The sequence below is a fragment of the Pan paniscus genome, chromosome 1 (genome assembly GCF_029289425.2).
Source record: "Pan paniscus chromosome 1, NHGRI_mPanPan1-v2.0_pri, whole genome shotgun sequence".
Lineage (NCBI taxonomy): Eukaryota > Metazoa > Chordata > Mammalia > Primates > Hominidae > Pan > Pan paniscus.
The window spans coordinates 195,063,378-195,075,534 of record NC_073249.2 but is presented as its reverse complement, the minus strand read 5'-3'; the positions used below and the strand labels follow the sequence as shown (position 1 = coordinate 195,075,534).

Here is a 12,157-nt window from a genome sequence, read left to right as displayed (position 1 = left end):
TCTACATGGCAGCCCGCCCAGATGGTGCCCGCCCATGAGGGCAGAGCCTTGCTCCGTCCACTGCAGATCACTGGGCCGATGGACCGCAGGGAAAGCCAGACAAAAGAACCCGCCTGCAGCTGAGCACGATGGGGGAGACCCCCACAGAGTGACAGGCAGTGGCGGCCATGCAGGAAGAGCCATAAACCTCCTGATATACGCCTGGCGTTCTCCACCGATGTTCAACAAAGAAGCAAAATTCAATTTCTTCCTACAGGCACTAAATCCCAGGCCAGCCTCCAGGGCCTGTAACCTACCCGCGGCCCGGCTGTCACTCGGACGGCTTCATTGACCGCCGTTAGAGGCCAAGCTAGCCTGGGAGAGAGGCCACAGCAAAGCCACCGGGCACTTGCCGTGGATGGGCACGATGTCAGATGTCTCATTGGAGAAGCCAAGAAGGCCCCCATCGAAAGTACTGGGTTAGGCTACTTTCAAGATAACTACCCCCTCTGATTAATTCAGGGATACCTCCCCATTCTGCAAAGAAACCACTGCCCACCAAAAATAAAGGGATCAACTCAAGGTAACAGTCAAAGGTAGAGGCCAACTCCAGGGCTCTAGCCAGCAGAGCAGGGCTGGGGACAGGCCGCTCTCCTCCAGCACTCCTAGCAGCCCTCACATGATACCCTGTCTCCTTGTAAACACTCTCCCAGTGAAATCCAGATGCCCTTTCCATCCTCTATCCCTGCATCCTTGATCCTCATGAGGATAGGCCAGCACCTGTATCCCAAATGGGGAAACTGAGGCCCAGAGAGAGGAGAGGCCTCCCTGTCGGTACCAGAGCTGCAGACCAGACCCCAGACCTGCCTCCTTCCCATCCCCATGTCATCGGTCCCTGTTCCCTCCAGGTCTCCTGGTCAGTCCCCGGCCCAGCACTGTTCAGCGGGCACACAGGATCCAGCTGAGGCCCTCAGGGCCTTGAAGCTGCAGGAAGCAGGGTCTGTAGAAGGCAGCCGTGGCTGAGGGAGCTGGGGTGGGAGCCGGAGCAGGCAGGACTCAAGGGCTCGCAGAGCTTTTGCCCAGTCAGCAGGAAGCTCTAGCAGCTGGCGGCCTCGGTCCCAGAAGACATGGGCCCTGATGGGGGAGACAGGGGACACCGGGAGCTGAGCCAGCCCAGCCCTCCAAGGCAGCCTGGAAGCTCAGGCCTCTTCACCCAGGGACACTCTTCCTTGCCTCTCTCTGCCCTGACCCCAGGGCAACTGCCAAAACTCACTGACCTGTGTGGACAGGAATGCATCCCTGCTCCCTGCCTACTCCAGCCTCCAGGCAAACTTGTCAACTTGCAGCGCCAGGGCCTGCCACGATCACTCCCAGCCTTGGGCCTTTGTGCACGCTTCTTGCTCTGCCTAGAATGCCCTCATCTCACTTCTGCTTGTCCTTCAGGTCTCTGTTCCTGTATTACTTCCTTCAGGGAGCCTCCCCTGGCTGCCCAGTTAGGAGGTCCCTCCCTGGGTTTATATATCACCCTGCATTATCTGATCTGTGCCCCCATTCATCTAGCCAGTCTGCAAACTCTTCAAGAGTGAGGTCTCACTGCCATGCATTTTGGTGACCGCAACATTTGGACAAGGCTCAGCAGAGGGATGACATCAGTGAACAGCTACATGCATGGCCAAGGATCTGCCAGGATGGACACCAGGGACACTGTCAGCCCCTGCAGACCCCGCCCCACCCAGGCCCTGCTCAGACTCACCATATCTCATCTCGGTTGTGAACAGATCATTGCTGCTCCCCGAGTGCAAATCGGCCTCAGCAGGTGGGGCTGGGCCCCCGGGCACCAGGGCATTGGACAGGGTGTGGGCAGCAGGAGGGCCTGGAGATGTGGTGGTGGCGGAGCCGGCCCCCGCCTCTCCAGGGCAGCTGCAGCCTGGCTGAGCAAAGCCGCAGGCCCTGCCGGCAGCGCGGCCACACTCCTCACTCCAGCGGCAGAGCACACCACAGGTGAATTGGCTAGAGTTGTTGTTGTTGATGAGCAAGACCTCGACAAAGCGGAAGGCTAGGGCAGCGGGCGCCAGCAGGCGCGGGGCCTCGGAGGGCTCAGCCGACAGGCACAGCTGCACGAAGTTCTTGTCGAAGTGCAGGAAGGTAAAGGGGCCCGAGCCGCTGCACAGCTCCAACCCCGCTGCCGCCTCTGCCTCCTCCTCTTCTGGCCGCCCCACCTCTGACTCCGCCTGGGCCACCGCCTCCTCGGGGCTAGGCCGCAGGCAGGTAAAGTTGACCAGGTAGTGGTCCAGGGGCAGCAGGCGGGGGGCAAAGTGTGCACACACCTGCTCCTGGCGGTTGAAGCGCAGGTAGAGGGAGTACTTGGTGGGGTCAGGGTTCTCCAGGGTCCAGGAGCAGCCCGAGGCGATGGTAGGAAAGAGGTCCTGCAGCGAGAAGGCCCCGTAGAGCACACCCGAGGCCAGGGCAGAGCAGGCACTGGGGGCGGGGTCGAAGGCGGCGGCCAGGCGCAGGGACAGAATCACAGACAGTAAGAGGGGACAGGCTGGGGTCATCCTATGTCCCTTGCCCTGTGGAGAGAGACACTGGTCAGCGGGCCCCCAGCACAGCCAGCATGGGCTCTGAACCTTCTATGGTGAGCTGCGGGAGTGGGCCTCATAAGTTAAGACCCTGGTCTTTGAAGTGTCACCTGGGTCCACCTGTGTGAACTTAGACAAGGGACTTGACCTCTCTGAGCCTCAGTTTCCTTACCTGTAAAATGGACCAATGATAGGACCTATCGCACAAGTTTCCTACAAGGGTGAAATGAGATAAGTAAGGGAAAGGACTCGCGAGAGTGCCTGGAATCTTGTGAGCCCTGAAGAAACAGTAGTTGTTGTTGCCATCGTTCTGTTTCCTCAGAGTCAGCCCATCAACTACAAGCATATTCGCCTTGCATTCAGATCCAGCCCCAGCCTCACCATCCAACCTGTATTCTCCATAACTCTTGCTCTCCGTCCCTGTGTGTCATGATCAGCTGTGAGGCATGTCACCGCGTAATCCTGTGGTAATTGTCAAAGTGGTGATGTTTGACTACGATTTGCTTTTTTATAAATTAGAGCAATTTGAGGTTATTCCTGGAACAATGTCATTCTCACTTGCTTTACTGAGAGGGAGAGAAAGGGGCGGAGTTACAGCCAGTGTGCCAGGAACTGCGCACAACCTGAGCCATGCCCACAGGAGGGCACTGTCAGTGTGGATGTCACATGTATCACTGCTGTGGATTTCCTGGTTGGAATAAGGGGGAGAGGCACCGAGTAAGGGGACATTGGGCTTGAGCCCCAACCCAGCCAGCCACCTGCTGGGTGGGTGACCCTCATGAGCCTCAGTTTTCTCATCTGTAAAATGGGTGCAGAAACTCCCCCTCTTACTTCCCTCTTCCCCTCCAGCTCCATGGGATTATCTTCCAAGGCCTGGTTCAGGGCCTGCTACCCCACCCCCCACTACCCACCTGTGAAGCCACCAGCCAGTCGTGACCTCTCTCCTATACTGTTTCCCCAAGGCTAGTTCATTCAGCTTATGGGTCTTCCAGTTCCTAAGAGTGGGGACCCAAGCTTGTTGCTTTCTACCTTCCCTTAAAGTGCTGCCCTAAGCTGAGCTCCCAACAGGTGTGAATGTACTCCAGGTGTGGGTGGGCACCTAGGACCCAAGCCCGACCCATACAGACACACAGAGCAGTCAGGCCAGAGTGGGTAAGGGCTGAGGATGGGGGGAGCTGCGGGTGCCCTCCCACCCACCAGGCCAGGGCTGTGTCACTGCCCACAGCCTGCGCAGCCTCTACCCAACTGCCCAGAAAATGGAACCTAGCGCGTGGTCTGAATCAGCCCCACTTCCAATCCTACCCCCCAAGTAATCCAAGCGGCCTCCCTCCTGCATGCCACAGGATAGCTCACAGCACTGCATGGGCCCCCTAGAGCCCAGCTGGTCCTCATCAGAGGAGAAAAGATGGGGCTAGGAAAAGGGAGACAACCCGCTCCAGATCACACAAAGGTGGCCAGAGAGGATGCAAGCCCAGGATCTGAGGCCCAGCCCAGGCCTGTCTCCCTCCACCAGTAGCCTCTGCTCCTTCCCTAGGCTTGCTGCTCAGGCTTCAGGCCAGATGGACCAGCTATTAGCTCTGGGGACTGAATCAGAAACACAGGACAATTCACAGGTATGACTAGATTCTCCCAAGACACAGTTGCTCCCAGGGAACAGACTTCCCCTTGGGTCTTCAGGAGTCTAAACAGCAGGCAGAGGGGGGACAGAATTTAGAACCCCAACTTTCCAGTCCCTGTGCAGCATCCATGGAGCTCCCCACTGCTCCAGATCCCACATCCCTTCATGCTGCACCTCCAAGCCAGGCCCAAGCAAACATCTTCCCCTCCCAGCCATACAGGGGCTGGGGGAGATGGTGGAGTAGCTCCAGGCAGACCTACTCACTGCAGAGGAGCCACCCCACCCTCCTCCCAAGACCCACATGGAGTTATTCGGCGGAAGCCAGACAGGCTGTGCCTCTCCCCCCAACCACCCACCCTCCTCCTCAGAGCTGAAAAAGGGATCAGACCCCTGGTCTTTCCCACCCTACATCATGCCTGTCCCAAACTGCTCAGCTCGCCCCACCTGCTGCGGCACTAGCCAAGCCAGCGGCTGATGATGAGTGACATCCAATCCCCCTGCTGCCCCCAATTATTTTTAAGCTGCAAAATTCAGGCCATGGCTGCGGCTCAGTGGAGGGGAGGTAGGGGCTCATTATAATCGGCCTCCCCTCCCCCACTTACAGCAGCTCAGGGAACCTCCCCTCACATACACACCAACACACATGGGTTTGAACACCCTTGTGCCCTGAGGACACACACACCAAAGCATGAGGGCACAGATGTTCACAGGAGTTCTGCATATGAACGGATACATATGTACACGGACATGCACACAGGTGAAACCCACAGATTCATGCTGTCACACACACTCAGGAGTTAACACGCACACACAGGGGTGTAGAGGCTCACACTTGTACACATGCACAGAGGTGCACACGCATTCTCGACTGAGAACATACATGAGTATCTGGCCCTCTGAGGCTCAGCATATGACAGCTAAGTGTCAGGCAGGATCCTCTGCGGGGTCTTCCTTTGCATGTCTGAAGCTGGATCTCCCTCCCCTACCCTGCTCCTAGGCTGCTGCTCCCTACTCCACAGCCCCGCCCCATCAAGAAGCACAAGGTCCACATCCTTCAGAGCCACAGGCTGGCTTCTCCAGAACGGAGTCACTTTTAACCCAATCCAACCCCCCTCCTCCCCTCAGTCTCCTTCAGACACCTTCACGCTCATTCTGGGATTTCGTCCTGGACATGCGTAACCCTCACTGTGCCGGCTATGACATAAGACCTTTTGGGGCACCTTTTTATATTACTTCCCACCATTCAAAATAAGGCAAAGACCCAATTCCAAGCTGGGTCACAGACAGCCACTGGTTCATTGAAGACCCTCCTGCCTGTGTATAGCCAGGCCTGTCCTCCTGGGGGCACTGATGACCCAGAGGCCTCTCCCTGAGCCACCCGGGAAGGGGACCTAGAAGGATGATCCTTGCCTCACAGGCAGCCCAAGTGGCTCTTAGTCATGATTAACCCCCCTGAGCCTCAGTTTCCCTCTCTGTGCAATGCAGACCATGAGCCTTGCCCTGGGGATGGTAGACACCTCATCAGCCTCCCAACAAGTTCCCAGCACAGAGCCTAGCTCACAGCCCTGTCTCCTCTCTGTCTTTTCAGGACCTCATAAACGCTGCCCTCTTGCCTGCTGAGGTACAGGGCACTGCCTCTGGGAAGGCTCTTTGGGTTGAACCATAAGTGGCTGGCTACCTCCAAACCCAGGAAGACCACAGACCCATCCCTGCACAAGAGTTAGATAGGAGAGGTACTAAAGTCAGCTCTGAGGAAGAACTTCCTGGGCCAGAGGTGGCTGATAGAGAGGAGGATCAAAAGGCCTCCTGCCTCAGAGATGGGTGCGGAGCTGGCTGAAGTAGTCTCCCTCTCACTTTTAACCCTACCAAGGCCCCTCCTCTAGGGGGCTGGGGGCTGCCTTCACCACATGCCCCTGACCCCAGCAAACCCAAGAATCTCACTCTGCCCAAACACACTCAAGTCCCCTTTCTTTCCACCCCTCAGGGCTCCCCAGCTTCCCTTCTGCACCAATAAAGGAATTCAAAGCTTTCAGCAGCTGAAAGGGCCAAGGCAAGACTGTGGGGTAAGGGGCAGAGCAGCGGGAGAGGGGTGTCTCAGGCCCAGGGCCGGTCCGGGATTCCCAGGATGACTCCCATTCACGCTGGGTGGCGGGGGAGGGGCGGGCCGGGGGAAGGGGCGCGGCGACGCGCACATCCGTCGCGTTTATCCACCTGGCAGCTCCAATTCGCCCGCCCGTCACTCACCCTCCGCCTCCCCGGCGCTCGCCGCCCGACCTGCCCAGGCCGCCACGCAGGCGGTGACCCCCACTCGGTGCCTTTGGGTCCTCTGCCAGCGCTCGGACCCAAGGACAGGGTCCTCAGGAGCCGCTCTCCCAGAGCTCTGTCGCCCTGGGGGACGCACACCCTCCATCCTGCCTCCGGAGCTGGGGACTGGGCCGAGGGGAGGGAGCGACCCCCTCTGTGCAGTCCTCCCGCTCCGACTGCCAGAGAGGGTCGCTCTCTTAGGGGAGGGGGTTCCTCCTCAAGGAGGAAAACGCGGGCAGAACTGGAAGGGGGACAAGGGGCAGCCCTCGGCCCCTGGGGGCGGTGCCGCGCGGGCGGCGGGGGAGGGGGCGGTGACTCAGCCGCCCTCCACCCGCCTCCCCGGAACTTTGCAGCAGCTGGAGCCGCCGTTGCTACAGGAACCGAATGCTTTTGTTCCCCAATGTCAGGGCTGCCGGGGCAGGCGGGTGATGAGGAGGCTGCCACTCCCCGGTGGGACCCAGGTCCGGCCACACTACCCAGAGGACTTCCAGCCATCACAGGTTCGAGTCCCCTTCCTCCGTGCCACCTTCCCTGCCCCCAAGCTACTCAGGCCAAAGCCAGGTTTCTTCAAACTCCTCAGGCCCTCAGGCCCGGTTGCCCTGCTAACTCTGACCCGAGGCAAAGGGCCCTGGGAAATTCCTGATGGTGTCTGACCTCCTGGGGTCAGTAGAGGCTCTTCTGTGGCTGAGTGATTTCCCACCTGGGCTCCCCCTAACAGGCTGCCTGCCTTCGGGGACTCTGACTGGGGTTTCTTCTCTGTACTTCTCCCACCTCAGCAGCCTCTACACTTGAACCAAGACCCCAGAGACCATGGCCTGGCTTTCACTAACATCCCTCTGGCCAGAGCTGATCCCAGAGAAATATAGTGGGAAGTTGCAGGACCAAGGAGGAGATGAGGGAAACTGACAGTCACTGGCTCCCCCTGCACCCATACTTTGGGGGAAAAGTGGGGACTGGGGGCTAAAGGTGTTTCTGTCTTTATTATACTGGGGGTTGGAGTGAAGGCGCTGGAACCTGTTTTTCATTTTTCTCCTTTGGGATTAGGAGTGGAGTGGAGAGGGGCCTGACCTTGGCCTTGAACAGAAACAGCCCTACACCCCTATCAATATTGAGCATTGCTAGGTGCCAGACACTCTATACAAACAACCTAACTTCATTCTCCCAACAGCTATATGAGGCAGTGATCACTGACCCATTTTATAGAGGGTCAACTGAGGCTCAGAAAGATTAAGTAGCTTGCCCATGTCACACAGCTTTTGAACGTAGGTCGTCTGACCGAAAGCTGAGTTCCTAACTACTTACTCAGCTTCATTACTTGGGGGTGGGAAGGGAGGGAGGGATGGGGGCAGATACCAGATGGAACCTCACTTTGTGTTACAGAAATGCAGACCACGCACGCACACCCCAGACTAGACATGTCCTTTTGAAGAGTGATACAGAAAGGGGGCAGAAGAGAGAGCGGAAGGAGGAGAGAGGGAAGAAGAGGGGAAGATCTCTTCTCTCAATCTTGGTCCAGAGAAGACCCTCCCTAACCTCCCCACTACCATCACCAGGACATATCCTGCGCAGAGTCCACACTGCCCCTCACCCCAGTAGCAGTGCAGAGGATACTCCCCAGGTGCTTGCTCTGTCCCAGGGTCAGGTGGATTCCCCCACAACCGACTCCATGCGCAAGCCAAGCAGAGCCCACCTTTGCCCCCAGCCCTCACCTCATGGGAAATGCCATGGGGTAGAGGCTCTCTGGCAACACCTGACCAAGCACAAACAAGCCCAACCAGGCGTCCTGGAGCCCGCGGCCAATCCTGCTGGTCTGTGCGTGAAGGCTCAAAGGACTCTTGACTTGCTGCTGGGGTGAGCCCTCCACCCCACCCCAACCCATCCCCAGAACATATGGCCTGACAACCAGGAGTGTTTGGGCATGGCTAGCACGAGGAGGCACCTGGCCTGGCCCACCAATCTCCTCTCCCCAGGGACTTCCCAGCGTCAGTCCTGCAGCCACCGCTGATGCTCTGGCTGCGGAAACCCGGGGTTGCCCGCGGGAGAAGGGGTGGCGGGTCCCGGGCTTCGGGCAGGGGGCGCCAGAGGACGCCCAAGAGCCCGGCCGGCAGCTGGCGAGGCGGGCAGGCAGGCGGCATCTCTCGGCCCGGGCGCCCCTCCCCCCGGCGGGCAACAGACCCGTCGCCTGCTCTGCACGGGCCGCGGCGCGGAGGACTTCCCCCGGCTGTGCCCTCGGACCAAGCTGACTGCGGGAGCGGCCGCCAACTTCACAGCCTACAACCCCCTCCGGATCATGCCGGCCCTGGGGCTGCGGGAGGGTGCGTCTGGTGCCCAGCTCTATGACCAAGGGTGGGAGGATAGGGATGGGGGATGGACAGATAGACTCCGGCCAAAGATGGACACGGGAGTCAGGGATGCGGGTCCAGTCGGGATCTCAGCTGGAGGGGAAGGGGCGCGGGGCAGACACGGGGGACACGGCCCCAATTCCAAGCTGGGGGGAGGGGACTTGCAGCAAAATTGGCGAGGGAAGGCGGGACTCTGGTCAGATAGATATGGGGGAGGGGGCACTAGGGGCAGAAATAGAGAAGAAGCATGGTCGGGGTACAGGCGCGGGGGAGGGTAGAAACTATGGGCAGACACGGATGGGGACAGGAAAGACTCCGGGCAGTGATGAAGTGGAAGAGAGGAGCAGGGTCCGGCATTCAGACCGTGATGGGAAATAGAGGGGGAGACACAGTTGAGCTGCAGGTTAATGGGGGGGCTCTAATAAAGGTGGGGGGCGCACTGCCCGGATCCAGGCCGAGATAGGGAAAGACTCGAGACAGCAAGCACGGTCTGTGTCAGAATTCTGGAGGGGGAGACTTTAGCATAGATGGGTAAGAGGGTCGGTCCAGGCTGGGGGAGGGGGGTCCGAGATTAGAGATTCACCAGCGATTAAGGGGGCCTCGGCCCTAGGTTTGGGAGTTCCCCAGAAGATGGGGGTGGGCGAACGCTGAACGAACTCAGTTCGGGCTGGGGGAGAATTCAGCAGAGACGGGTTAGGAGAGCGCCCCGAGTCCGGGCCGGTGCGGAAACTCGGGACCGCGCCGGCAGGGCTCGGTGCGAGGCCAGGTCGGGGTCTGGGGCCGAGCACTCACCTGGGCGCCGTCAGCAGCAGGAGCGGGGGCCGGCGCTGGCGGGGGAGGCCACGGGTCGCAAGTTTGCCATCCCTAAGTCGGGGACCGGGCCGGGCGCAGGGCAGGTAGCTGCAGCCGCGCGGAGGGCCGAGGCTCCCGCTCTCCCGGGCGGCGGGTGCAGAAAAGGCGCCGCGGAGCAGCGCGGGGCGGGCGGGCGGGCGCCGGGCCGGGCGCGGGCTCCTGCCGCCGCCGCCGCCGCCGCCTCCTTGCCGCGCCGCCCCCCGCTCCCCCGCTTCCCCGCCCGGAGCACCGCCCGCGCCGCGCGCCGCCTCCTATTTGCGGGCGGCGGCCGCAGCCCCGGGCTCTGAGAGCCGGTGCCGCATCCTCCTCGGTCTCTGAGCGCCGCCGCAGCTGCCGCCGAACCCGGTTCCTCCGGCCGCTCCGGCCGCTGCCCGCAGCGCGCGCCGGGCCGAGTGACGGCCGAGGCGGGACGCGGCGCCTGCGCGGGCCGGGCCCGGGAGGGGGCGCGCGCCGGGCCGGGCGCGAGGAGCCGCGGGAGAAGGGGCGGGGGGCGGGGGGCGGGGGCGACGCGCGCCGCCTCCTGTTAAAGGGGGAACAGCGCCAGCCGAGCCGATCGCGCCCCCCACCTCCCCGCCTTGGGCCCCAGGCGCCGGCGCGGGAGAAGCCCTGGGTAAGCCCCCGCCCAGCCCGCTGCTTCTTGGACCGCAGAATGAGGCGATCCGCGACGCCCCTCCAGCTATACCCATGCCGGAGGCTTGTCGCGCCGCCAGGGTGTCCCGGGCCCTGCAGGCTGAAGCATTTGCTCACCTTCCCATGTGCATTGCATATTGCATGTCCCTGTGCATGCAGGTGCCAGTCATGTGCGCTGAACTTTGCATATGCATACAGGTGCCCTAAGCGTGCACTGCCATGTTGCCTGCGTAGGTGCATGCAAGTGCCACACACATGCACAGTGTATTAACATGTGCCCAAGTCCTGAATGCATGTTGCTTGTTCCTGTGCGCAGGGATGCTGTATGTATGCAAGCTTACAGGTGCCACATGTGTGCTGAGGACTGTGGGTAACTCATGTAGCAGCCACATATGTATACTGCAATGTGACATGTTTGATGCATACTGTAAACTGCAATGTTGCACGTCCTTAGGCACGGGGATGCTACACGTGTGCAGTGTGTTACATGTTTTCCTGAGTCCCTGTCTATTCCCACAAGTGCCTTTCCCTGTGCCAGGGGCGCCCCCATGTTGCATCTGTTTGTGTAGAAGCAGCAGAGATGTACAGACCCACCCCTTCCCCATCTTGGCACTAAGCCCAGAAACAGTTGGGTGGGGCCTGATCCCTCATGGTTCAGGCGGTACACAGGGAGATGCCCATGGTTCAGGGCTCTGGTCAGGCAGTTTGTGGCCTGGGCATGTTGCCATCAGTAAGGTAGGCCGACCAGGGACGCACCATTGCAGCCAACACAAGTAGGTTAATCCCATGGCTTTGGTCAGAGGAGAAACCAGCAGGGGGCAGCTTTGCAATAAGGGTGGGATGGTTTCAGCTTTGCAATGAGGGTGGGATGGTTTCAGGACCATACTTTTTGAAGGTTCACTAGCCAGGAAGGGCCAAATTTTCAGTGCAAAGAAGTCCTCATTTCAGCAAATACCAACCCCACCTCTCCACTGATGCCCCTTAAGTTGTGTCACCCTCGAGATGGGGCAAGAAGAGAAAAGCCTACCTCTTCCCAGGGGCAGTACCAGGAAGAGGCATAGAACCGCCCTCTTTTCCCTCCTTCCGTCCCTCCCACCTCCAGCAGCCTCGGTGGCATTTGTTGTGAGTGATTGTGAGAGATTATCGACTTTAATGGAAGGAGGTAATAAGGGGCGATGAAGGAATCTCACCTGTCACCTTAAGAGAATTTATGAGGCCTTATGAGGCAGGGAGGAGGGCTGGGCCGGCACCTTCCCTTTCGCTGCGGATGCCCAAGGAGGCCTGTGCCTTGGGCCTAGCACTGGCAAGCAAGGCTCCCAGGGTTTGCTAGGCACCCTCAAACACAGACATCTCTGGATTTCAAGGCTCAGCTGCTATGTGAAAGCCAGGCCAGGCAGGCCTTGCCAGCTGCAAAGTATGTTGAAAGCCACCCCAGGGCAGTGGGAAATCCGGGCCCCCTCCTTACATGGGCACTGGGAGGGGCAATGGGGTTGCTAGACTGGGGCTTCAAGGAGGTGGGCAAAAGTGGGGAAAATGGTGGAGACATGGGTTGCCCACAAGGATGCAAGCCCCTTAGAAATCTCCAGGACCCTGTCCAAAGCTCCAGCCCCCTCCTCTCCTACAGGGAGCTTGCTTCCCTCTTTATGAATATTCATGATCATTAGCATATTAGAGACCCGGAGCCCAGAGAAACCTAGGCAGGTCTCTAGCAGATGTGATGCAGCTGGATGCCTGAGGCCCCCCCTCTTCCTTCCCCAGGATGCAGCTGGGTGAGAGGTGATGGGAGGGACTGGCCCCAGATCGACAGCAGCGTTTTTGTCTGTCTCTCTGTTCCTCGCTAGCCCTCTGACTTC

At 59.8% G+C, this 12,157-nt stretch overlaps 1 protein-coding gene across 16 annotated transcripts in view; it reads right to left on the bottom strand.

The window, feature by feature from the left end:
- ADGRB2 (adhesion G protein-coupled receptor B2) overlaps positions 1-9,767 on the bottom strand; it is a 36,977-nt gene extending 27,210 nt beyond the window's left edge. For 13 of the 16 annotated variants that reach the window (XM_008953477.5, XM_034960033.3, XM_034960031.3 and 10 more), the window contains exons 1-2: positions 6,421-6,990; positions 1,733-2,549 (exon numbers count right to left, since the gene is read on the bottom strand). In XM_008953477.5, the coding sequence (XP_008951725.4) occupies positions 1,733-2,549; positions 6,421-6,975 (1,372 nt within the window). In that variant the 5' untranslated portion in view covers positions 6,976-6,990. Of the gene's footprint in view, positions 1-1,732; positions 2,550-6,420; positions 6,991-9,614 lie in introns of those variants that run through there. The other 3 variants (XM_008953482.6, XM_034960086.3, XM_008953476.4) reach the window with 2 other exon arrangements.
- Positions 9,768-12,157: the final 2,390 nt, after the last annotated feature.